General features: G+C 40.0%; 1 protein-coding gene across 1 annotated transcript in view; it reads right to left on the bottom strand.

The window, feature by feature from the left end:
* Positions 1 to 5,732: 5,732 nt before the first annotated feature.
* LOC131689293 (uncharacterized) overlaps positions 5,733 to 27,908 on the bottom strand; it is a 186,426-nt gene continuing 164,250 nt past the window's right edge. Inside the window, exons 7-9 of the mRNA XM_058974280.1 lie at positions 10,319 to 10,833; positions 9,953 to 10,252; positions 5,733 to 9,886 (exon numbers count right to left, since the gene is read on the bottom strand). Of these exons, the coding sequence (XP_058830263.1) occupies positions 6,077 to 9,886; positions 9,953 to 10,252; positions 10,319 to 10,833 (4,625 nt within the window). The 3' untranslated portion in view covers positions 5,733 to 6,076. The remainder of the gene's footprint in view (positions 9,887 to 9,952; positions 10,253 to 10,318; positions 10,834 to 27,908) is intronic.

Here is a 27,908-nt window from a genome sequence, read left to right as displayed (position 1 = left end):
AAACACTACCACCGCTGGGTGCGAGCTTTCGTTACCGCCCTTCGGCTGAGCTGCGCGCCAAACGAATCACCACCGGCACCACAAGAAAACACGGAAAAAACCACCGCCACTGGAACCGTTCCAACAGCGCGTAGAAAAAAACGCTGAGAGAGTGCGAGATGCGTGCAACACACTCGAACTTTAAACAGGGAGTCAAGTAGTGGATTGTTTTAAACATCCAAGTAACGGAAACATTTGGAGTGAACATCTCGCGGTTTCGGTCGGACAATGGTGGTGAATACCCCTGCAAGGCGATGCGTTCGCCATGTGCGAATAAGGGCACAGACTAACAGACATAACAGTATGAAGGAATTCCCTAAAAAAATATCGATCCGTCAATTTTCCCAGAACACTAGCTCCACCTTTTATTCACGGTCCTAAACACTCATTTACCGGTGGGGTACCCCTCAGGTTTGGGAACAATTTTTCACTAGTGGTCTATCCCCCATATGCTTGTTCATATGTCAGTGGCGCCATAATTTCAAATGTGGCGACAGTCCCAACTACAAATATATTTAACATGACCGTTAAAGCGGGCGAAGCTTTGTTTTTGAGTGTTATGTCTGTTAGTCTGAGATAAGGGTATAAAGATGGAATATACAGCACCCTATACTTCCGAGCAGAATGGAATTTGCAAACGGATGACCAGAACTCTCATTGAAAAAGCGCGCTCGATGTTGTTCGATTCCGTGAGTTTTGGGGTGAAGCAATACATACTACTACGTATTTGACTAATAGAAGCCCATGCAGTTCTCTTGATTCGTATGTAACGCCGTATGAAATGTAGAAAGGTGGGAAATCTGACGTTTCAAAACTGTGGGTTTTTGGATCACCGGCTTACTGTCACATTCCGAAAGAACACCGGAAGAAACTTAATGAGAAGAAGTGGAAAGGGGTATTAGTCGGATAATGTGCAAAAGGGTATTGCGTGTGGAATCACGAGATACAGAAAATCATTGCTGTGCGTGATATCATTGTTGATGAAAAGGCGAGGTTGTTCGATGCAAGTGAGAGGAAAGAAGCAACACGCGCAGTGATTGTCTGGGATAACGCTGAAGAAGATAATGAAGAAGGATCACAAATGGAAGAGCACGAGAGAACTAAAGACTCGGATGATTTTGATACATGCGATGGCAGTGCTAGTGATGATCTTGTAGTTGAGCATAGCGATAATGCAGTGGGTTTCAATCGCGAGCGAAAACCGCCCACTTGGCTTAAAGACTATGATATGACCTTTGCTGGAGTTGCGCTGGGGTTAGCGCCATGGATTACGTAGATAACTTGTCGAATACTGGTCGAATAGCTGGTTTGAAACTGATTGGCCAAAATGGCAGCAAGGTTAGTAGCCAGAGGGCTCAGCCAAAAGATAGGGTTTGACTTCACCGAAACATATTCTCCAGTTGCTAAATTGGACACTTTACGCAGTTCCCATCCAGGAACGAATGGCAGTCCATCAAATGGACGTGCATACGGCATTACTGAATGGTGAACTTTCGGAGGAAACATTTCCTGACTCGGTCGGAAGGTCAGAGGTGGGTAAGAAAACCAACCGGTACATACATACACTGGTATTGTTCTCAAAATCTCAACACGTGTAAACGAGTGATGCACATCGTATTCGGTTTGGATTTCGTGCACACGGTAAACGAAAGAAAAACCTCCACCAACTCTCAGTTTACAAAACCAAACCGAGTCACTCAGCAGCGTTTACATGTGTGTACGAATTTCAACTTGTGTTGATGTATTCTCAGCAGCGGTTTCGGTTTGGCTTTAGAACACCGGGCCTGGTTTTTTTCTGTACACGGTGCTTCGGTTGAAAGAAGAAGCAGTAAACTCGTCTGCAGTGCTGCCGAATAGACAACTGAATTGAGTTCAATTAGTTGTTGAGAGTCAATGGGGTAATATCGAAATGGCTGGTTCAACAATTGTTTAAATTGAAATTAAAGAAGACAATGAAATCAGCGATGTCAATAAAATAACAAAAACAAAATCAATTAAATTAATGAAATCAATAAAATTAATAATTAATCAATAATTAAATCAATTAAAAATGACTTGAATCACTTGAAACTTCACATTAACACTCAATGCATTCAAAGTGGCCTGTATTTATATCGCCAATAGTCGTATCAATGAGATCTAATCCACGTCTGGTTGCGCTGGTTAGGCAATTCTCGAATAATCTCGAGCACACACTCGCATTTTGTATACATATATCCTTATTATTACTGCTACGGCGGATCGTATTGATACATCTATCCTTGCACAGAGGCAATTGCGTGTATGTGTGTGTTATTTACATATGGTAAGCAACTCAGACGCAAGTGGGGGGAAACTCACGATTAGGTTCTTATTTACTGAGTGCTGGTAATACGTACTTCTGTTATTTTTGCTGTTACTGTACATCGTTTTGAAACATCTAGAAGGTTTGGTCGCGTACATTCGAGTTTAGAGAAAACTACCACTAAATTATTCAATTACAAAAAAACTTAATTCATTGAGAACAGCAACCAACTAACGAATAGCAAAAACACTTTCATTTTATAGACCGCCATTAAAAACTAAGTTTCTTTAAGGAATAAATATTTCCGGCGATACCAGTCGATGTGTGTATGTAAATCTACTGAAGAACAATTAAATTTTTAAAAAATGTTGCGCAATAATTTGAATAAATTTTTTTTTACATTGTGTTCAATCCCGAAGTTGTCTGTCTCATTACAACAAAACATGTAAAACGACCTTCAATCATTAATGTGGATATTGGTCCACAATATAACCATGCTAGTTGTTAAATCATCATGAATAGGCCGCCATTTTGAATTTCTAATTTACTACGCAATTCAAGTTTCGTTTCCTTGGAAATATATGCCTATTTAAATATGCATGCTTTTAAATGCTAAATCGTGAAAATAGCACCATATTGGGATGCAAAATGACGACGGACGACGAATAACAATTTTTAATCTTTACACAACTTTTCGATATCAAAAATACCCTTGTTTCATGATATTTTTTACCATTAAAACATTATTGAATACCAGTAGTATTGAATAAAGCTTGCCATTTCAGATTTTAAATGTACATGTCGCGTGATTCTAGGTGACAGAATATCTTAAATATACCGTCATCTTAAATTTTGATCTGCTATCATAGGTATAAAAATAGCGGAGGCTATTAAATTTCCTTTTACTTTCGATTTTTGGGCAGTTTCCCATACCAAACATACCCATATTGAAAACTTCCTGATGATAAATCATTATGAAAATATCGCAATATTGAGTTAGGGACGATCCATAAATGACGTAGCATTTTTTGAGTGATTTTTAACACCCCCCTCCCCCATCGTAACATTTCGTCACAATCCTCTAAATACCCCCCCCCCCTGGTAATTACGTAGCTCGACGGTAATTCTCCCCCCCCCCCTTGTCACCGAAAAATTAAAAAAAAAAATAAAAAACGATGTTAGTTATTCTCCTTTAAAAAAGCTACGTAGCATGACATGATCCCGATAAACATCAACCCGAATACACAACCGCAACACAACCAAAGTTTGGTTTCGTTATTCTCGTGTTTCCTTCCCATACTCGTGCACCGGTAAACGAAAATCAAAACCAAACCGCGGTGCTGTGTAAACGAAACTCGGTTTGGTTTTCGTGTCTCGTATAAACACAACCAGCGATAAGACCGCACACAATGTAAAGGAAACATAAACACTTGTGAAAATTTGGTTTACCGTACCGGTACTCAACCGGTATTTTCCCACCTCTGCGGAAGGTATGCGCCAAGTTGGTCTGTGCATTAAATAAATCACTTTGTGGCATTCAGCAGGCTTCCAAAGCATGGAATAACCAGTTTCATGGCTTTGTGACAAAAATGGGATTTCGACGATCGACGAATCGGTACTGGCAAGAAAACGATATTTTTGATACTATATGTGGATGACATTCATGTAATGGGGCATGATTCAAATGAGATCGAAGCAGTTCAAAAATGCCTTGCCAGAGATTTTGACGTGACAGATGGAGAAGAAAGGGCTATTTTTTGGGATGAAGGTTGAATGAAACATGCAAAGCCGAATGGAGTTAGTCAACGAAGATGTCTGGAAGCTTTACTCGATCGTTTCAACATGACGGATTACAAGGAAAGCTCTGTACCCATGGAGTGTCGCCTTTGTCTGAAGAAAGACACTGAAGAAACCCGTACGGATAAGCCATACAGAGAATTAATTGCTTATCTCATGTATGTGACTCTGACTACCCGTCTGGATCTGGCGGCCGTAGTAAATTATTATAGCCAGTTCCAGTCCTGCTCGATGGACATACATTGGACACACCTAAAGCGTATTTTGCGGTACATAAAGGGAACACTCGATCTAGGGCTTCAATACACGGGACAAGATGATACTCAGTTAGTGGCAGTCTTTTGTGATGCTGCTTGAGCGAACAACATTAGTGACAGACAAACGATCGATTACCGGATATCTATTCAAGGTATTCAACTGCACAGTGTTTTGGACGACACGTGAGCAGCGTGCGGTTTCCTTATCTTCAACCGAAGCCGAGTTGTGTGCTCTTTGCGAGGCAAGCTTTGAAGGAGTATGGGTGGTACGTTTACTGGTAGATATTGGCTGCAAATGCGAATCGCTGATACCGTATCATAAGGACAATCAGTCAATGATAAAAATTATTTAGGAACCTCGTGATTGCAACCGACCCAAACACCTTGATGTAAAGGATTGCTTTATAAGAAGTTTAGTTGAGCAAGGGAGCATTGAGCTGATGTATATACCGACGGAAAAGCAGAAGGCTTGTATCCTAATCAAGGGTTTGCCGGTTGGTCAATTTCCGCGAGTTCGAGTGCTATCGGGTTGCGAGATTCCATAAAATAAGGATTATTGATGAGTAATTTATGTAATACCTTTTAACAGAGCAGTGTGTATCTTTTCACGTCTCTCCAATACCACTCTCGGTAGCCACTCTGTATTCGAACCCCACGCGAGTATTACAATTATCGAGTTACTCGTCTTTATCCGAAACATGGGGTTGTCCCATTAATATCATCTGATACGCAATTACATAGCTCCTTGTTTTCCACCCAGCAAATGATGAGAAGACACAGGAAGGAACAAATCCACGACTATACGAGGGGAATGTGCCATTTGAGTCAATATATTCTGATTCCTGATACGTCGATAAGTTGTACTACAATTCCATAAAAATGCACCGCGTTATATACGATTTTTGTCGAAAAACTAACAGTGTTTATTGTCTCTCAGGTGGAAAATTGTCTTTACTCTAATTGGGATTCTGATTAATTTGAGAATCATTCTGAAGCTATGCGAAAAAACCATCAAAGTAAACGAAATGATTTCAAATCTATATCTTGCACTATTACTTTCTATAATTTTCTGATATTTTAACTACTAACGAGACAACGAGATTTATAACACAGCTTACTACGAACATTGCATTCTGTTATAGTCCTGTTATTGCATTCTGATCGGGTAGTCCTACGTCAACAGTTTGTGCAACCCCAAAGGGTTATCTCTTGTAGTTTTTGTTTATCTCTTCTGACGTTTCTCGGGTGGATTGATCGTTTGAATTGCTCTACCACACAACATAATTGGTCACAAGACGAAGACACAAATCCTAGGCCGCATACACACGAACAAATCTCCCAATATTCCACTCATTACACGATATAAATTAAAGTCTAATCAAACTAATTATTTCAAAATTTATAAAAAAAAACAATTGCACACTAATGTCAACAATGAGAGTCATTTAGATTGCACAAATGAAGTAACAGTCTCAAAAACTATCGAATAACAGTATAGTTCTATACGCCTAATAAAACATAGTCTCTACCCTTCGTGGTCCTAATTATTCAGAGGTACAATAACTCAATATGCCAGCTTCAAAAATGTACAACACTTAACCATGCTGGCCCTAAATCTCTAAGCACACGTATTGCTGCTATTATTGCACAACCGTTGTCGATCTAACATTTAACATTGCACATAATTCGTTCTTACCCTCTAGTGCGCCATTGCAGTCGCGCTGCGTGTTTCGTTTGGCCTTGCCCGAATGTTTTTGAAGAATACCGAATGCGTCTCGACACTTTCGGCGCCCGATTCGCAGATGTCGTCGGTAGCGCAGCTGGTACCATCGTCGTCGTCTTCGTTGTTGTTGTCCGAAATGCAGGAAGCATTGCCGCTGCTGGCGAGGTTCTCATCGTCGGATGAGTACACCCGAACGCTGATTGCATCCGCTGTGTTGAAGAGAAAATTTTCCTCGGGACGGGGAACTTTTGGAGCAGGATTGGTCGGAGGAGGTGGTGGTTTGGTTTGGGGTTTTTCTATTGTTCGAGGAGGCGAAGGCTGCTTCTTAGTAGGAATCGTTGCAGTAGGTGGTGGAGGCGGTGGATTCGGTGGGGGTAAAGGTGGAGGCGGACCGCGTGGTCGGGTCAACTGCTTATCCGAACGGGTGCTACTGTCCGAGGAAGACGAAGTATTACTTTTGACGGTGCTCGCGGAATTCTCAGGAATAGCACAAATTTCGTATTTATTTTCCTCCTGGATCGAGTCAGTAGACTCGGAAGATTTCCCAGTAAAATTGAACCGTTCGTAGAGTTTTCTATTGTTCAATCGAGACTCAGCAGAATCAGCGCTTATGTAACCACTGTCATCCTTCGTACTCGATCGCGAATCTCTCCGAAGGACCATAACTTGACGGCTATTGGACGGTGGTCCACTCGAACCCAGTGCCTTGTAGTGATGATGATGTCGGTGATGATGAAAATGCGTGACCTCATAAGCAGTACTTGCATCGTCGATCAAAGATGATATTCCTTCGTCCTTATCGAGAATATCTGACGACTCAGAATTCTTCTCTGCATCGGAATCACTTTTGCCATCGTTTAGCTTCCCATTGAACTTTGAAGTGGCAATTCCTATAAATTTCTTCCAAGCATTTTTTATGTCCTTTGATTTTTTCACACGATCGCGAAGACCCATGGCAATTTGTATTCCATTCGACGCGGGGTTAATCTCAACTCTATAAATCTTTGTGGTGTTGCTTGAATTTACTTCAAAGTTCGCCTTGTCTTCCACTACATCCTTCGACTTTGAGCTAGAACTATTCTTCCCTACCGGAAAATCATAATTGGACAATGTCTTGGTCGACAAGACTTCAATCTTGTCAATGTCCTCAATAAATTTAGCACGGTTCACAACTTGTGACTCCTTCAAGTCATATATCTTGCTATCCATCTGATCCATAAAAATTTTCTCATTTAACTCTCCTAGAGACATAAAATTCTTCAATATGTTTGATCTGTCTTGCTCTATCTCTCCCAGCCTGAAGCCTTCCTTTTCCATCGATTTCGTTCGCTCGCGAAAAGATTTGTTGACCTGACTATAGTTGGCAACCTTTTTCTGCTTCCTAGATGAATTGTGATCATTGTCCGAAACTCCCGTGAATTGCGTCGAATCGCTGTCTGCCGTCATACTGTTTTCATAACTTTCCAGATTACTAAGGACAGGTTTCGGTGCAGGACCATTCGGTTGCTTCGAAAACTTATCGCTGTTCCAGCAGGCAAGATTCTTCGGGGAGATGCCATAGTCTTCGACTTGTTTCAACTGCTGACGTGGTTGATCGTAGTGATTCCGAGGTATCGGCATATCCGATGGAATCAAATCCGGTGGCATTAGCTTGGGTGCAATGGCGGTATTGTCATTCGTTCGCTGTCGCTTTGAGTGTCGAAGTTCTAATGTTAGTAGCTTTCCAGATTCTACGTCAAATTCTTCCAAACTTCGTATCTGGTTGTGGTTAGCGTTTTTTAAGTTTTTTGACTCGTAAATTTCTCGGAGGCTACCAAACGAGGTCTCTTTAAAGGACTGTGAGTTTTTTAGAACAAAGTGATTGTTTAGATCGGCAGGAAGTGAGGTTAGGTTCGTTTCTTTGCTGTTCGGACGTTCTTGTGTCCAAACGTTGCTTTTATGCCTTCCGATAATGTTGCTGTGCTTTTTAGGTTTCCGATCCAGCGTGTCGGGTTCGAATTGATCACTGTCGGTCGAAAGATCGCAATCATCTGGGCTGTGTTCTACTTCGATCGTGATACTCCCCTGAAAGGGCGTATCGCATTTTATCTTTGGGCCCTTTTTTGACGGAACTTGAATGACCGTTTCAGCAAGTGAATTCATCGGGATGTCTTCATAATCGTCCATGCTTGGATGGCTGACGGTTTCTCGTTCTTTTGTTATAGTGTCGGTATCCTTCCTAAACCCCTCTACCCGATCATAGATTGCGTTACGAATCTCGACTTCCTCTTCCAGCGGGAGGGCTGTACTGTGTGAGGGTGAGGGTTGTGAGCTAAGATCACTGCTAGTAGTTGTGGATGTATTGAAACTGATTTGTGTTCTGCAGGTTACCCTCTCGAGGCTGTCCGTTTCGTAGTCCACGATCAGATAATGTGGCGATTTACGAGAATAGATAGGTGAATCTGGTTGGTATTTGTTAAATGAATTCTTGCCTGAACGATTCCCTAGAGTATTATTGTCATCCGAGTTTATGAAGTCGTGAAAGAACTTCTCGTTTCGGTACCGATCCGTTCGATCAATACTATTAAATCGACTTTCACACGTTTCATGCACATATTCGTTGATCGGGAGCCGTTTAGAGTTAGGATTCGTGTGTCCTCTCCAGGACTTTTTTCTTTCATCCATCGCCAATGCTTCGTATACCATATCTGGCATATGGTTTAGGCTTCTCATCTTAGGACCTGTACTGGAAAACTGATCAAGCACCTCAATCTGTCGTTTTCCCGATGGTCCCGGGCGGCTGTGCGCGTTTGATCGTTTCCTGTGTGGCTGCTGGTGATGATGATGACGATGATTGGCATTCATAGATCTATGCTGCATTTTCGGGGATGTCTCAAACTGTGGATTATTGAACAGTTCGTTGCTAGTGATGTTATACAGATCGTGCTTATCATAAATCTTGTTGGAGTCTAGATTTACCAGGGAGTTGTTAATATTCCTCATATAGGTATCCTGATTCTTGGGATGGCTTTCGTTGGGGGTTGGATCGTAAACAAAACTATTGTTTTTCATAAGAGAACCACCTTCGGACCCAAACTTGTTGACTTTTATAACATCAGATTTAAGACTGTGCGACACGATCTTCGGTGCTGAGCTTGTATCCGAACGAATCGATCTGGCTCGAGAAGGAGCGCGTACTAGTGAAGATCTTTCCTTAACGCTATTAGCAACGATTGTTTCGTTATCGGAGGCAGAGGAGCTGTCACTATGCATACTGCCGTGACGCGATCGTATGGATTTGAGTTGTTTTTTGATTTCTGGATTTATAGGAAGTGATTCGCATGTCGATCGATCGTCTAACGATTTGAGGGAGTCTATGTTTTCTGTAGAATTGCTGAACGATCCTGACTTACCTCCATCGAATACATCGGAATCGTTAGCTGTATCGCCGTGGTCGGAGGACACGTCTTCCAACCATTTCCGAATGCTGTTTTGTTTGTCGCCGCAGTTTTTGCAATTGCTGGAAGGTACTACTACATCAGAGTTGCCCGCTTTCTTTTCACAACCCGGACATCCAGAACAGATACTTTTCTTCGAACTATCTCTACGGGAACTAATTAGGCTACTGCGGCGACTAGGAGGGGCCGTGTGAGCCGCAGCGTATATGTCAGATCCATGAACATGTTGTAGTTCTTCGGGGATAATGTTAAGTGATGGCTGAAACCTTTTTGCGGACATTTTGTACTTGGCGATTGTAATTACTTCTCGAATCTTATTCAAGAATTCGACGGCCGCCGGAGGGGGTGTCTGAAAATAGTGTGTTTTGATATTAGTTACGTGTGGGTTATAGTATGGTGTAAATAGAAAATGTACCACTAGAAGATGTGGCTCAAAGTACGCAGGATTGAAATACAGCTTTCGTCGCATAGTTCCGTTGACGATAGACTTCATACTTTCTAGCTTTTCGTCGTTGCTGATATCTTCGACAATGGACACATTTTCCTCGGGCAAACACTCGGTATCGGGACCATTCACGTTGTTCATCCCGTCGGAATTCTGTTGGGACTGCTGCTGGTGGTTGTGAAGCTGCTGCTGCGGATGGTGAAGTCCTCCATCCATGTCGGTATGCCCTAAGTAGTTTTTTGGCTGGTGAATGTTGGCAGTGGTTTGCATCTAAGAAATGAGCATCAAACAATTGTTAAATTTCCAATTTTCACATATACTGACCGCGCAACTTACCCTCTTCTCAGTTTCAATCATTCGGTCATCTTCGAATTCCGACACGGAGTTGGAGTTATCACTGATGAATCCCGAGTTATCGCTCAGGTTCGGAAAGTGCTTCAACAGCGGATTATTTTTTACGATCCCCATCTCCTCAGCGTGTAGTCCCACGTTCATTGCCGTTGAGATGCCACGATGGCCCGCAGCTCCGGTCTGTCTCTGGCTTCCGCCTCGCCCAACGAAGCTGTTTCGCGGTTGTCCACCGAACGGGTTAACCTGTGAGCCCAACCCAACTCCGAACGTGACTTGATCATTCTGCTGGTAGGACGAGTAGTCGTTCTTGATCGTGTTAGCATCGTCGTCATCGCCTGTCCCCCGTTTTCGCTTTTTCATGTGGATGTAGAGAAAAACCGACGCAATATAGATAAGCCCCAGACAGAGACTGCAAATAGCGATTACGATGTACTCCTTTGTGCTCAGTCCCGATTGGTGATCAATGTGGGTTTCTGAGGAGAAGCTGACCTCGGTGACATCTGTTGAGGGGGAAGAACGAAACCGATAAGTGTTGGTTAGAAAAGTAAGGCAGCTTTTTAATTGTTCTAGTTCATTATCACCTCATTGAAAATATTGATTTAGGCGATTAAAATTTCCTTGCATGAAAATTTTGTACGTTTATCAATCTGGTCGATTAATTTGAAATAAACCATGTTCTTTGAATACAAATTTACTTCACAATACACCTATCTTGTTTGCTAAAATCTTGTAAATAGAACGCGCGATATTGGTAAGTACGACAAAATAATCCTGCTGTTTCAAATATCTCATGATCTCGATTATGTAGAGGGTTACTCTCCTCGGCAAACTTATTCAGGAGATCAAGAATTAACCAGTGCAGACAGACTAGTCTGAAACTCTGCCGTTAGGGAACGGGTGTTCAATAAGAAATGAGAATTTTTTCAATCATTTTGTTTAAAAACAAAAAAAATTCTCAACGAATTCAGTATTTTTATTAAAAACAAAATGTTCTCACTTCAAAAAATCGTCAATGAATATTGGAGAAGGGGCCCTGGTCAGCCGCACCACGCAACTTAGTCGCGATGCTCTCACGAGAGCGCTGGACGGCACTGACGTCAATCTACCGGATAGAATTCCGGATCATGGGGTCAACTGCTTCGTATCCTTACCTCGTCAATTATTTGTGTACACTAGGGCACTGAGAAAGCCAGAGTGGGGCGGCACTGGGACAAGTTGGTCGGGTTCCTTTCTTTCGGCACGTACGGTATTTTTTTCTGCTCAAGATACTCCAGCGTTTTCTTGGCGTAATGGGAAGACGCCTTGTCCCATCCGCATGATTCTCCTTTAAGAACTGCTGAAGAATTTTCTCAAGACACGCCTCCTGGTATACTTGTTGATTGATGGCCAGACCGCTTGGCTTGAACCACGACTTTGAAATCCTTATGTCCGCTATGGCGATGTACAGCATAACTTTTTATGCTTAAACTTATATTTTACTTCGGGGGATGTGGCCGACTTGTCGCTGGAATAGTAACTGTCATTTCCTGGAATGTGGGTCTTCGAGAACGGAATATAACTTTCGTCGTCCAGCACGAACGACGTCACGCGGTAGTTCTTAGTCATCCACCGGCACTGCGATTTAACGATCGCTATCTGCACGTGCGTGTACTCGGTGGACCGAGTCTTCTTCCGACAGATGATGTCCTCCTTCTTGAGGGTTCGGTGAATCAAGATCAGTGATATTTTCGGCTGGCGTCACGCAAACTCGTTCCGTCCTTGTTGTCGAACAGCTTTTTCAACGCTTCCTTCCGGGCGCTACCGGCCTTTCGCTTGACGCTCAGGGATACCAGGATCAGTTACATCGCACAGATTTAACTAACTTAAACCTATTTTTAATTTAAATGATTCTTTACTAAATGAAAATTAAACAAATGATAAACACTGTTGAAGCGTTGACAGCAAACATCCAAAGGATTATTCTGGCCATACTGCGTGCGATGTGTTTGAGCGTCGGAAAAAAATCAATTCTCCGGAAAGATCTTCCCGGAACGTTGAGGTCAAGTTTTGCTAGAAGCGCAGGAGAGTCTATGTTGTCTGTCAGAAGGTCGAAAATGAAAAGTCGTTGCAGAAAGATCCGTCTGTTTTGCAGCGTAGGGAGATTGATGAGAATACAACGATCTTCATATGGAGAAAGCTGGAAACGATTTTGCCAGGGTAACCGACGAAGTGCAAACCTGATAAAGTTCTTCTGTACCCTTTCGATACGATTAATGTGTATGGTGTGATACGGAGCCCAAATAGTAACGCCATATTCTAGAATACTGCTTACCAGTGTAATGTATAGTGTTTTTAGACAATACACATCATTGAAATCACGAGTGTTACGTTTGATGAGTCCAAGTACAGCGTAGGCTTTAGCTATGACGGAAGAGTAATGTGCGGTAAAGCGTAGCTTACAGTCGAGAATGACACCAAGGTTCTTGACGGATACGACTCGTTCTACAGGAGTAGAACACATTGAGTATTCGAACTTAAGTGGAGTATGTACTCGTGTAAAAGTGTAAAATGCAGCACAATCATTTTTGAATATTAACACTCATTCCATTTCTGTCGCTCCAGTCAATGATCCTATCGATTTTCTCATTCCACATCCTGTCTATTACGCGGTGCAGAGACTCCGCGACAGGAAGCTATTTTTCGGTGCTTTTTTTTGAAAAATATTATTGGCCAGGTCTTGGGTCGAGTTTGAATTGTTTATGGTGCTCAAGGAAGCTTGTCAATCGTTTACTGGCAGCCCTTGCAACCACGGCGTCGAATAGTAGAATCCCAGACTCAGCATAAGCAGATAGAATTGGAGAGCTAGGAAGTAGACGGGAGCTAGGATCTGCACTAACGATGGGCTTGCACGACAGGTTAACTCGATTCCGTACAAAAGCTTACTAGTAACGATACTGTTTCCAACTTTTAGGATTGTTCGGCGGTTGCTGGTTTGGTGACGGTTACTGATAGCTCGGACGAGCCGGCGTCTACCCTGCGTATCTTCTTTAATCCGTCGGAAGTGTGGGACGAAGGACATCCTCCGGTCTAGTGTTATTCCCAGGATCTTTGGTTCTTTTCTGTACGGAATCTCTATATCATTTACAGTAACTGGGCGGATCCAAGGATGATGCCTATCGTTGCATATATGGGAAACACAACATTTTCAGTAGCCATGCTGAAACCGACTGATTCAGCCCATTTAGCGACATGTCGAACTGCACTTTGCATTCGTATTCGTACTCGGGTTGGCGTCGCTCCTGTAAATCCTGTAAATAGGTTCCAAATACGCGCACGCTTTTCTTGAAGTTGTTTCGAAGTCAGCTTTTTCACGTAACCCTTCTTGGGATGTTCTTGGATCTTCTGCTGTAGAGCCGTGGCTAGTACTGGATCTGTGCTCAAACGGATATCGAGACATTTCCATCGGTTGAAAGCCATCGCTTCACTGTCCAGAAGTCGAACGTGATCGTGTCTTCAGAGCAGGTCGGGTTCGAAGTGGTTAAGCAGTGCAGTGCAGTGGGCGGGTTAAGGATTCTCCCATGCTATCCAGCGTGAAGTAAAATTTCATCGCTTTGTGAAGATCATTATCATTCTCCAGCCTACATTCATATCTTCCCACACCGTGAAAGTTTACGTATTTGTCGGCGTCTCCGTTACCAGTACAATTGCAGCAAATCGTCCACCCCAAGTGGGTGTTGACAGCGATCGGTTCGTTTCGCCTCCCTTCACGACTTTTGAGCCCGTGTCCGTGATTGGCATAATCCAGACCAATTAGTATTGGACTGATATTGCGGTAATTTTCGAGTGGTGGTCCACTCAGCTATGGATACTTCTCATACAAACTGGAAACCAATAACGTCTGTGGTCATATCTGCAACGAAGAGACAATACCTCTAAGGACTACTAGGGTAACCAATCAATTTTGGACCTCTAGAGGAAGTGAAATTACGTGAACATCCAAAAATATTTGCTTGCCTATGTTTTTTAATGCAGTACATGCACGAGTCTGCTCCAAAATTACTGTTCTTGAAAGAAGACTGTCAATGGATGTTTTATACATTGACATAAACTCGAAAATGACATTTCTTCACAGCATGAATTTTTCACATTTCGGACCCTTTCACACTAATTTGGACAGTGTTCCAAGCATATTTTGGACACAGTGAAGTTTTTTCTACTAAACTGACTCGTTCTCTTTGCAGTATATTTAATGCATGAAAGAAGAACATAAGCAAATCAGTGACTGCCAATCAAAAATGGTACATTAATCTTTATATGGAAGGCTGACTGCATGAAGTATTTTTTTAGTTCTATCATTTTGAGAAATAGAAAAACTTTCGGCACAATTAGATTACTGCAGACTTAACAAAGCAGCATTAAATGTTATGCAATAGAGTTAACAATAATATATTTCGTGTAACAATTAATCTGTAGCAGTATTATGGAGTAACATCCTCAAGTGGATGATAAATCAAGGTTCAAAGTTCGTCAGGAATCTTCTTGTACTAAATATTAATTTTTAATTCTTTTGTTTACGAGGTGGTTTCTTGTTATTCTTTCTAAGCTCAGTTTTTTTTTTGGTTTCTCTTCCTTTAGTTTCTTTTTTCTTCAGTTTTCGCCTTGTGGTATTCAACTGCTCGGTGCAATATTAAAACAGCAGAACTACGTCGCTTGAATCGTGATGCTCCTGTTCGTGTGAGCGTTTCAGGCGATTCTAGGAATTCAGCAAGCACACTCTTATTATCATTATTTAGCTGTGATATGTCTCTTAGATTTGTCAACATATAGCTCGTCGAATTCAACAAATTCGAACTACAAATGTTCTTCAACATGGATTTCAGAAGTCTCCTCTTTGGTCATATTGCGGTTTTCAATGAAATGTTCCTCAATCGTTTGATTTTCGACATCCATTGGTTTGAACATTTTTAAATAATTTGACCAAAAAGAGCAAAAAATATTATAATTGTACATTTAAATCCAATTTGAAAATGTATTATTTCCACCGGTTCCTCTTGGCTATCGTTGAAACATGAAACGTTTTCGGTGATATTTTTGAAAACTGTAGATACTGTTTAATTTTAAACAATTAGAGATGAACTAATGATATTGAAACTTAGTAGACAACCCAAGGAATGTAATTGCTGCATCAAACCAAACAAATGCAGAGAAACTTGGCAGTGTAGGAGGCAAATGCATTAGGGGTCCAAATTAGGTTGGTTAACCTAGTATCCGTTTTATTCATCAATGGTATTGATTCAATAAGCTACGATGTACACGAACTTAACACATTATAATGATTCACAAAACGAAGATTTACATATACATGCATTTCTACTAAATAACTTTCCGGTTGAATAGGGGGCACGTGCACCCCCTCGAGCCGCTATGGCCCCAAAGTTGTATTTAGGAAGAGTATCAACTTTTTAGATGTGTTAAATTCAGCTACATAATGTTCTACAATATTATGTATTAATCAAATTGAAGCAACTTTTCCGAAGAAGGGCTTAGCTCTTGAAAAATTGTTTTTTTTAATAATAACTTTTTATGTGTTTATTTCTCGCAAATACTTTGTTCTAGAGATTTTTAGAACTTTTGTAATTGCACATTTGTTCCGAAGCAATAAAGTTTCTATCTCTTATGTTTGCATAGTTACAGGCGATTTTAAAAGCAAAAGTGTTTTTTCAAAGCTCTGTATCTTTCAAGATTGCAAATGGATTTTTAATTTTTTAACTTCATTTGAAAGATCGGAACTTTTATAGTTGTTAGTGAAAAAACTGCGGGAGCGTCATTTCTGTGAAAAAACTAATAAATTTTTAAAAATGGTGCATTTTTCAACAAATATCGTTCACAACTTTTCAAATAGACGAGATAATCACTTTATTACTTCGGCAAAAATATGCACCATTCAAAGTTTTAAAAGTGCTGCAAGTATTTAAGATAAATCAATGTATGAAATGACAAACGAAAAAATAGTGACTTTAAGGGGTCGCGTTATCATCGCTCAATCTCTTATGGTAAAATTAACTGAGAAATAGTAAAGGCGTGTAAAAAATCTGAGAAATTCTATTGGATATGTTAACCTTTTTGAAAGAACAGTAAACCGTACATTTAAATGGTTGCGTGGATTTACAGTAGTGTTAGTTGCAAAATATCGTTAACTCAAAATCGGCTAACAAAAGTTATCTATCCTCAATTAAGTAAATCCTTTTTGGTTTGCACTTGTGCTCCAAAAGAGTACTAAAAAGGAAATGCTTTACTTCACGTCTTGTTATCTTAACATGAAAGCTTGAAACGAGTTTGTTATTCATAGCAGTGGAAATAATTGTATATTTTTCCAAGATTTATGATTGCAATGTTTAAAAGTATAATTTAAATATCGACTATAATAACGGCTGTCGGTAAGTTATTGTAAGGTTCTCAAGTCTTTGTTAATTCAAAAAAAGTAAGAGGTCTGACCGCGAACTAACAAAATAAGTTATAAATCATATTTCCATAGCATCTCCATAATGCATGTTGACGACACTTGCTTCATTGGTCATGTAATAGATAACTTTAATTTAGAATTTAAGGTTGCACAGAGAAAGCGCACAATTCGCAAACGAAAAAAGCAGTTTTTTTCCACACCGTATGTCAGATCTTCATAAAAATCAATCAGCGTATGTAGAATGTTGTTACAGTACTGCTGATTGATTTTTATGAAGATCTGACATACGGTGTGGAAAAAAACTGCTTTTTTCGTTTGCGAATTTTGCGCTTTCTCTGTGCAACCTTAACATAGAACGCTAATAACACTATTTTAAATTCACGCTAACATTTAATTGTATGGTGGATTGTTTTTTTCAAAAAGTGGCACATATCCAGCAGAATTTCCATCGCTTTGGTATTATCACACACAATGACTATATATCAGTTGATTGTACTATACGAGATTGAGCAATGAAAACGCGACCTCTTAAAATCACTATTTTTCCTTTGTCATTTCATACATTGATTTATCGTAAATATTTTGTTTACAGCACTTGTAGAACTTTGTATGGCGCGTATTTTTGCTAAAGTAAACATGTTATTATCTCGTCTATTTGAAAAGTTATGAACGATTTTTGTTGAAAAATGCACCATTTTTAAAAATTTACTATTTTTTTACAGAAATAACACTCCCGCAGTTTTTTCACTAACAACTATAAAAGTTCCAATCTTTCAAATGAAGTTAAAAAATTAAAATCCATTTGCAGTCTTGGAAGATTTAGAACTTTGAAAAAAAAAACCATTTTTGTTTTGAAAATCGCCTGTAACTATGCAAACATAAGAGATAGAAACTTTATTCCTTCGAAAAAAATGTGCAATTACAAAAGTTCTAAAAATCTCTAGAACAAAGTATTTGCGAGAAATAAACCCATAAAAAGTTTTTATTTGAAAACCAATTTTTCAAGAGCCACCTTACCTTAAATATTGCAAAAATTATAACGCATGAATCATTACAGATAGCCATAAAGTTTCTTCAGAAAAGTTGCTTCAATTTGATTAGTTTATAACATTGTAGAACACTATGTAGCTGAATTTAACACATCTAAAAAGTTGATACTTGGAACCACCAAATCACAAGGACCACCCTAATTCAACTAATATAAATATATCGGCAACAAAGTTCTAAGAAAGTTCTCCGAAGACACTATATATCTAAAACCAACGGTTTGAGCGCAAACAGTTTTGTCTTCCTAAATACAGCCTGGGGCCATAGTGCAGTGGGTGCATGATTTACCAAAACATCACATAATTAAAAAAAAAACAAAATTTTTGCGTACTGACAATTTTTGGAACACCGCGATGCAACTGGACGCACATAATCATTAATAATGTTATTGTGGACTAATAATAAGGATTACATTACATCTCCAGTGTTGTAATTCTTCGGAAGACAAACTTGAAATATCATATTACCGCACTAAAGTGATTCTATATGCGAAATATAGAGAGTGCGACATCTCACCCGAAGCCGCGTCTCTCCCGAAATTACCCTATTTCATATTTTTGCTAGTTGCTACAAAATGTACAATTAGCTACAAAATAGAAAAATCCGAAAGGGGATGGGCTAGATCCAGCGATTAGTCCGGATTATGACGTTTAATACCGCAATGCGCATATTCGTGTTCTTTTACCAAAAAGATAACAAAGTGTTACCCAAATGTAATAGAAATATACCCGTCGGATTTTGGGTGTATTCTTATTATGTAATGAATGCAATGAAGCCGACCTTTGACCAAAAACCTTCATCGAAGGAATTAATTTGAATAAAAATATTTTTTAACATTCGAAATAATCTTCAAAAATTCAATAACATACAATAATTTGTGATTAATCAACTTTTGATATTTTTGACTTGGGTCGTTCTTGCACTGAGCTCTTCATCTATTGTCGATGATATCTCGCCTAGTGTTCTGTAATTGTAAAGATGCTGGTAAAAAAAGTCTTTTGTTACCATCGTCAAACAAATATGTGCCATTAAGCAGGTGTACCATCTTGACTATAATCGAATAATGGTTCTTCATCAGAACGAAGGAGAAAATCTTCTCCCTCTGAGGGCGCACGGTTAAATAACGACATTGCGCTCATAATTGTGTAATAATAATCCTCTTTTTTTTTTAATTCCAATCTTTCAAATGAAGTTAAAAAATTAAAATACATTTGCAATCTTAAAAGATATAGAGCTTTAAAAAAACCATTTTTGTTTTGAAAATCGCCTGTAATTATGCAAACATAAGAGATAGAAACTTTATTGCTTCGGCAAAAATGTACCATTACAAAAGATCTAAAAATCTCTAGAACAAAGTATTTGCGAGAAAAAAAAACCCATACAATTTTTTTACTAGGAAACCAATTTTTCAAGAGCCACCCTACCTTAAATATTGCAAAAATTATAAAGCATGAACCATTTCAGATAGCCATACAGTTTGTTCAGAAAAATTGCTTCAATTTGATTAATTTATAACTTTGTACAACATTATGTAGCTGAATTTAACACATCTAAAAAGTTGATACTTGGAACAACCAAACCACAAGGACCACCCTAATTCAACTAATATAAAAATAGCGGCAACAAAGTTCTAAGAAAGTTCTCCGAAGACAATATATATCTAAAACCAACGGTTTGGGCGCAAACAGTTTTGTCTTCCTAAATACAGCTTTGGGACCATAGTGCTGTGGGTGCATGATTTACCAAAACATCACATAATTAAAAAAAAACAAAATTTTTGCGTACTGACCATTTTTGGAACTCCGCGATGCAACTGGACGCACATAATCATTAATAATGTTATTGTGGACTAATAATAAGGATTACATTACATCTCCAGTGTTGTAATTCTTCGGAAGACAAACTTGAAATATCATATTACCGCACTAAAGTGATTCTATATGCGAAATATAGAGAGTGCGACATCTCACCCGAAGCCGCGTCTCTCCCGAAATTACCATATTTCATATTTTTGCTAGTTGCTACAAAATGTACAATTAGCTACAAAATAGAAAAATCCGAAAGGGGATGGGTTAGATCCAGCGATTAGTCCGGATTATGACGTTTAATACCGCAATGCGCATATTCGTGCTCTTTTATCAAAAAGATAACAAAGTCTTACCCAAATGTAATAGAAATATACCCGTCGGATTTTGGGTGTATTCTTATTATGTAATGAATGCAATGAAGCCGATCTCTGACCAAAAACCTTCATCGAAGGAATTAATTTGAATAAAAATATTTTTTAGCATTCGAAATAATCTTCTAAAATTCAATAACATACAATAATATGTGATTAATCAACTTTTGATATTTTTGACTTGGGTCGTTTGATATTTTTGGCTGAGCTCTTCATCTATTGTCGATGATATCTCGCCTAGTGTTCTGTGGTTGTAAAGATGCTGGTAAAAAAGTCTTTTGTTACCATCGTCAAACAAATATGTGCCATTAGGCAGGTTTACCATCTTGACTATAATCAAATAATGGTTCTTCATCGGAACGAAGGAGAAAGTATTCCCCTCTGAGGGCGCACGGTTAAATAACGACATTGCGCTCATAATTGTGTAATAATAATCCTCTAATGAAAATTCATGAAAAGGGAAAAAACAAAATTGGTGGGAACAATAGTTGCTATAGTGGAGCAATGTCTTGGTTACTGCAAGTCTGTGCATAGCACTGCGCATGCGTTTTCAGCTTAATTTATTATCTCCGTGCCACCCAAGAGGTGAATGATTAGGGGGAGAATTGATAAGAAAACAAACCTCGACTAATTAAACGGAATGCAGCATTTCATAGCGTGATGTCAACAGCCGGTTAAAGCAACACTATCTCCATTCGAGCTAGTCAACCTTCGGACGATAGTAAAAGTAGTTTCGGGAATGAGTTATCATGGGAACGTCTAATCGAGAGACCCCAAAGGGCAGGAAGAGAGCTGATTCTATAAGGGGGCGTTTTTCTCTGCGTTTTGTCGTCTCGTTCGTATCGTTCGCTCCGTTTGCTGAATGGGTCTCAGACAATTAGCATAATCATAATTCAAACGAAAGCTCTTGGAAACATGTCCCATGTCCCTCACCCATCGTATTTGTTTGAGGAGTAGTCCAGCTACTAGCCTCACGATGCACCACAGACAGTTCCGAGTCGCAGGATGGGAACCGGTAGATGACTGGACGGGCTTGAAATAATGGAAAATATAGCTGCGGGGGAGTGTCAGAAGCTGGGAAAAAGATCGGATGCAATTAAATATTATCTTGTAAACAGCTGGACGGTGGTGGCAGTCGAATGAAAGTGAATTTGTGCCGCGATTTGTGCTAGTAATTATTACTAATAATCCCATTGTGTTATGTAACATAAATTAATGGTTTGATGGTGATTGTATGAAATAAATGGAAGTGTGTACTGTGCCCTGCGATTTGCTAATGGAGAATTTTTTGTATTTGCTTACCGGAATTGAAATATTTGCCTCGAAAAAGGTTCCCTATGTAACGAAATTATGGAAAGTTTGCACGCTGATAACTCCCCTATTATTGGATGGGTTTTAATCATATATATACCAGCCGATTCAGAAATGCCTAACTTGAATATTGGTAATAATTTGATATATGTGTACTACCCATAATTGCATATTTGTCCCGTTTTTTACGGAATAACACTGGCGGATGCGAAGTATTGGAGCCACCCTTACCGTTAATGAAATTAGATCGTCACCATAATCCATTTGTGTTGAAAGTTGATGCTGTGTTTCCCGTGTCTATGAATGACGATGTTGGTTTATTCTACGATTTCAATAAATGCGATTATGATGAATTAAACACTGTAATTTCACGAATAAATTGGGTTGAGATATTATCGCTGGGTACTCTGGATGAATATTTCAACAACTTGTGCCTAGGAGGAAACGCACGCGCCGACCGGATAACAAACGACCTTGGTGGAATGCTGACTTACGAAATCTTCGAAATCGTCTCAGGAATGTTTGAAAACGATTTTTTAGAACAATAGGCGAAACTGACAAAACGTCCGTGCGGGAATTAGAACGCCAATTCGAGCTCGTGAATGCAACATACTTTCACTCATATGTTTCCTGAATTGAATGCAGCATGAAGGACAACCCAAAGCAATTTTGGTCTTGCCTGCGGAACAAAACGTGCTCCGGTGGAATCCCGGAATGCGTCAACTACCGAGATAGGACATCAACATCATCAGCGGAGTCAGCAAATCTATTCTCGTCATTCTTTGAAAACGTGCTAAGTAATAACTCACCACCTTTGTCTGAATCGTACTTGAGTAGTTTGCCAATGTTCACTCTGAATTTGCCTGCAACATCATTCACCGAACATCAGGTCTGGGGTCCGACGGGCTACAATCATCGTTCATCAAGAATTGCTCTTCATCTTTGGCGCTACCAGCATCTCTATTATTCAATCGCTCTCTTGCTGGAAATGTTTTCCCCACGAAGTGGAAGGAAGCTTTAATAACTCCAATTCACAAAACAGGCAACGTACATGATGTCACCAATTATTGAGGAATTTCAATCTTAAGCTGCCTCCCTAAAATCTTCGAGAGTATGTTGTTAGATGTTATCTGCCCCGCGTTAGAACACATCATCACTTTGGACCAGCATGGTTTTGTAAAAAAGCGCTCGACAACTACAAATCTGATGAGCTACGTGTCGTCGCTGATTGATAAATTGGAAAAACGACAACAAATCGATGCGGTGTACATCGACTTCTCGAAAGCTTTCGACCGTGTTCCTCGTCAGCTTGCTGTGGAAAAGCTAAGGCGGACTGGACTGCCGAACTGGCTGACTAATTGGATCTACTCGTACTTTGCGAACCGTAGCGCTTCGGTGCGACTTGGAACTACATTCTCGAATCCTTTCCACATTTCATCGGGCGTTCCTCAAGGGAGTCATCTCGGGCCTCTTCTATTTGTGTTCTTCATGAACGACCTCTGCAGTGAATTATCGTTTTCTAAAGTCATGTATGCTGATGATCTGAAAATTTACCGTGTGATAACAACTATGGTAGACTGTTGTGTATTGAAAATGGACGTCGATAGGACCATTGACTCTAGCGACAGAAACGGAATGAGTGTGAATATTCAAAAATGCAGCACAATCACTTTTACACGAGTGCATACTCCAAGTTAAGGTTCGAATACTCAATGTGTTCTGCTCCTGTAGAACGAGTCGTATCCGTTAAGGATCTTGGTGTCATTTTCGACTGTAAGCTACGCTTTACCGCACATTACTCTTCCGTTATAGCTAAAGCCTACGCTGTACTTGGACTCATCAAACGCAACACTCGTGATTTCAATGACGTGTATTGTCCAAAAACACTATACATTACACTGGTACGCAGTATTCTAGAATATGGCGTTACTATTTGGGCTCCGTATCACACCATACACATTAATTGTACCGAAAGGGTACAGAAGAACTTTATCGGTTTGCACCCTGGCAAAATCGTTTCCAGCTTCCTCCATATGAAGATCACTGTATCCTCATCAATCTCCCTACGCTGCAAAACAGACGATTCTTTCTGCAACGACTTTTCATTTTCGACCTTCTGACAGACAACATAGACTCTCATGCGTTTCTAGCAAAACTTGACCTCAACGTTCCGGGAAGATCTTTCCGGAGAATTGATTTTTTCCGACGCTCAAACACATTGTAGTTTTACGATATGAATGTAAATAATATCGAGCGGCCCCTCGAATAACTGGTCCGCTCAGCATGGGTAAAAGCTTCTGTAATTTCTCCTGAAATGTGAATGAGAGTGAGTGGTTGGTTGGAGTTCCTTCGAATGAACTGTCAGATGAGTGGTTGAGCACCCACCGGATCCAGCCGTGGTTGGAGCCGAGTTACTTTTGGGCGGGTGGTCGCGATGCAGGCGTCGCCCCGCTTTGAGATAACCCTTTCTGCGACCTTTAACCGCAGAATAAGCTATAGTGGAGGGGAAACTATTTGTCTCTGGGTTTTGAAAGCCATTCGGCAGCACCCGGGATTTGGTGGTAGAGGATCGAGGTCTGGGGATATTCAAAAGAAATTGAAGCCGTATACAAAAAAAGGCTTCGGGGAAACTTGCGTAATTTCGTGAACGATTGCGTAGTTCCGGCCACGAAGATATGACTCATGCTTTAAACTGAGGACTCCAAAGATCTGATTTTTCACTTTGTTCTGGATCGTGGAAGAGGCAGGAGTGGTTTAGTTTTTTTTCGCGCCTCGGTGTGGTTTTATAGGTAAAAGATAAAAATCGTGAGATTCTCTATATCAGTTTTGCCAGTAATTAGTTTTCCCTTCCCAGTTCTAACTCGTACAAGTTAAGTGGCTTCCCGCATATCGAAGCAGTGGTTTAGAGTCGGTATTCCCGAATTAAGGTAAGGTGCAAATGGTGGCCAGTGCAGTGCGTGCCCTAATTCCAACTTGTCGTTGGATGCGTGTTTTTCGTGCAGGTTTGAAGCTGCAGCATCCCGTCACACCGATCATCATCCGTCAGCAACCGCTTCGGACCCCGCCATCTAGCTACAAAGTTCCCGGTGAACCATCCGGAAGAGCGACGACCGTCAAATTCGCGCTAGCTAGGGAGCAGCGTCGTTGCCAGCATACGTCCAGTTGCTGGGCACCGACTATCGATCAACCCACGTGGGAAACATGTAATGCAGTGACCTCCATCAGGTCAGACTCTGCCAGCAAACGACCGGGCAAATCGTTTGTGGCAACCGGATCAGCATCTCCAGCGGACTGGATCTTCAAGCGACCCACGTAAAACCATGGTAGTGTGAGTACTCATTTCCTTTTTTTGACATGCGCATGATCAATTTTGTTTAAACCCGCAAATGCCGGTTCAGTGAGCTAAGTGACAGCGTTTTCGTGACAAGCTCAAAAAGCCCGGGTTCGAAACCCGATTATCAAGTTTTTTGTTCGGCGGTTTCATTTTTCCCACCCCGTGAAAATCCTAGGTCAGCGATGAAATCGCTGTATTACACGCCAACACGCCGACTGTATATGCACGCACCGTAAGTTGAGCCACTCATTTTCGGATGAACACCACGTTAGGTAGTTAGATTTTTGATATGCTTTGGGAAGGGCGAGAGACAGAATAGGCAGTGACCATGTTGGTTAGCGCGCTGCGAGGAAATTAGCTAGCAAGTTGAAAGGCCTGGGTTCGAGACCCGAAATGTGAAATAAATATTTTTTGTAAGCGAATTATGAGTTGAAGTGATTAAACCGTTTTTTTTGCAGTAAACTATTTTTTGGTATTTTCTGGTATAGGTAGTTTCACGATTTTCGGTCGTTTCCGTTTTTAGCGAGCAGAGTTGACTCCTTTTTCCTTCGACTCCACCTTTCCTAAATCGGCCACGATTGGGGACCTTTTGTTTGAGTAGATCTTTGCCCGTGATGATAAAAAGCGTTAGAGCTAATTAATTATACCGGTCTGAGGCCTTCTTTGTATACTGTTGTTGAGTTCTAGCGAATGTTTTCACACTGGTAATCAAGGTACCTGAGTCCAGTTGGACCATTCTGGAGCCAGTACTCAGAAACAAATAGTACCCGCCCGTAGGAGGGGTCTCAATAGCTGGGCAAACCGAACAAGGCGAATGGTCTCCTTCGGGAGTGGCGCTGAAGCCATCCGCTAAATATTGATTTAGGCTCCGGCTCCAACTGTCTCGGGTTACAACATCGCACGCAGTACGGCCAGAATAATCCTTTGGATGTTTGCTGTCAACGCTTCAACAGTGTCTATCATTTGTTTGATTTTCATATTAGTAAAGAATCGTTTAAATTAAAAATAGGTTTAAGTTAGTGTTTAGTCTAAGTCAGTGCGATGTAACTTTTTTTTTTAATCGAAGACAATACAATATAAACTAATTTTCTATCTTTCTGGAACTAATTTGCGATCATAGGCAGTGCAATAAAAGTAGCCGGTAAAATTGAAAAGTTGACGAAAAAAGTGAAAATTTCCATTCGTGAGGCAGATTTTTCAGAGAGAGCTGGTGGCTAAATCAACCACGAAAGGTTATAAATAGAGGTGCGTGTCCGTTTCAATCAGTTGTTGCTCTTATGCCAAACGAGCAACATCATGATTATAATGTCAGGATAGTAAAATAAGCGGTAGACACTATGGATTATCGGCAACGTTGGTAATTGCACACACTCGCACCTAAGTGGCTAAATCAACCACGAAAGCTTATAAATAGAGGTGCCACGTGTCCGTTTCAATCGTTTCTTCGCTCGCTTCTAAACGAGCAAGAAAAGTTTTTTTTAAATACGGTTTTTAAAACCAGGCTCTGAAAGTTATACCTTAACGTGGAAGATCCGGTATATTAATATATGCTGTTACTGTAGAATTAGACTTCATCCTTTACGGCTATTGTGCAACCGCCAGAAGAAACCTGAAACGTAGGTACACAATCGGGAATAGCGAATCTGAAAAGGTGACCATATGTCAGTGATTCACTCAATACAGAATGGATAAAGGCTATGATGCTAAACCTTATGGTCCGTCCAGGTTAAATCTTCAGTACGGAGCAATACCTTGACCAAGGAACTCCTAGCATGTTGTTAGTCGCCTCTTACGACATGGAAGCTGGGTCCCAGTGTATTTTATTTGACTGAAACAATTCGAACGTGTTAAACATAAAAACCGCATATGGGCCTTCTACAAAACATCTCTCGCTAATTTCAATCTTTTCACAAGTTTTAATTGCTACTTGGGATATTCATAGATAGTTTGATGTAAGCAAAACAACTTTCTTAATTCGAAGAAGTTGCTCATCGAAAATTGCATTGAAATATTCAGAACTAAAAAGTGTATTCAACAAATAGAATAATGGAGACTGACTGAATATAAAAATAATATTAACTTTTTAGATAAGCAATGGTTTGGTACCGAGCTTTTTACATTTCTTACAAAAAAAATGTATAGGATTCGCTCAAACTTTGAAAACTTTTAACATCGGTTTTCGGTTTCAGTTTAGTAATTTTAGAGATACGATGGCCCAAGAGATTTTTTATCATCGATACAAATTTCACGAGGGTTTGAAACACCCGCTTATGAACCTTGTTGAAAGAATTTCGATCTATTCCCCGGCGTCAAGTTCCATATTGTTCCTGCCGATGTAGGTCAGCCTAATGGAGAGGTTGATTGGATAGGCAAGCTTATATAAAAAGTGGATAAATACCAATCATAAACCTCACCGTCTGCTCACACATGCTGATGTGCGCTTGAATAAGGAGGCTCGTAATTAGCAGAGGAAGAGTATCTAAACCCAACGAGAAATACGGAAAAAAAACTTTATGCAGATATCTGTTCGATGGTCGGTAGGTATGTATGCAAATCGTGGGTTCCTCTCGCCATCCGCTAACGCATTGCTGATCTGCATTTCAACTTGTTTGTGTTCTCATTTGCTGTTCGATTGGGCTCATTAACTAGTTATGAGCAACTGGCAGGTTGCAGCAAGAGGAAAATCGTTTACAGTTACAGCAAACATCGGACCGGGGAAGTATATGCATCACGAAGATTTCACACAGTGGGATTTATCTAGATATAAAGATTAATAATTGAAGAGTTTTTATTCATTACAATTTGCAGTGCAGTGCCCCAGTTATATCTTTTTTATTACATATAATAAGTTTATGAATTTTTAATTAAATTTTCTTCCGAATCTAAATTCCATAAAGTTTTTTTTTCCATTTTCAATAAATATTTATTTAAGTTTATTTATTCAAATTTAAACTATAATTATTGCTTTTGAAAAAAGTTTTAGTGAAAACATTTTTGAACAGGGATGCCAACCTTCCAGATTTCTCTGGATTCCTCCAGATTTTTAAGCGTCATCCAGACATACAGATTTATTTTTGTCTGATCCAGATTTCAGAGATTTTGTCCCGATTTATCCAGACAATATGAAAAATAACTAAATAAAATACAAGAAGGCTTCGTTGATTTTTAAACCACTATTTGAAAATAGTTGGGAACACCACATATCAAAGTTTTTTCGCTGAAAGTCGTCTAAATTTTTCGAATTTTCGTCAGCTGGATGTTC

Source organism: Topomyia yanbarensis, chromosome 3 (genome assembly GCF_030247195.1).
Source record: "Topomyia yanbarensis strain Yona2022 chromosome 3, ASM3024719v1, whole genome shotgun sequence".
In the NCBI taxonomy this organism is placed as follows: Eukaryota; Metazoa; Arthropoda; class Insecta; order Diptera; family Culicidae; genus Topomyia; species Topomyia yanbarensis.
Note: the sequence above shows the minus strand (reverse complement) of the source record. Positions and strands in the feature narration are given on the sequence as shown.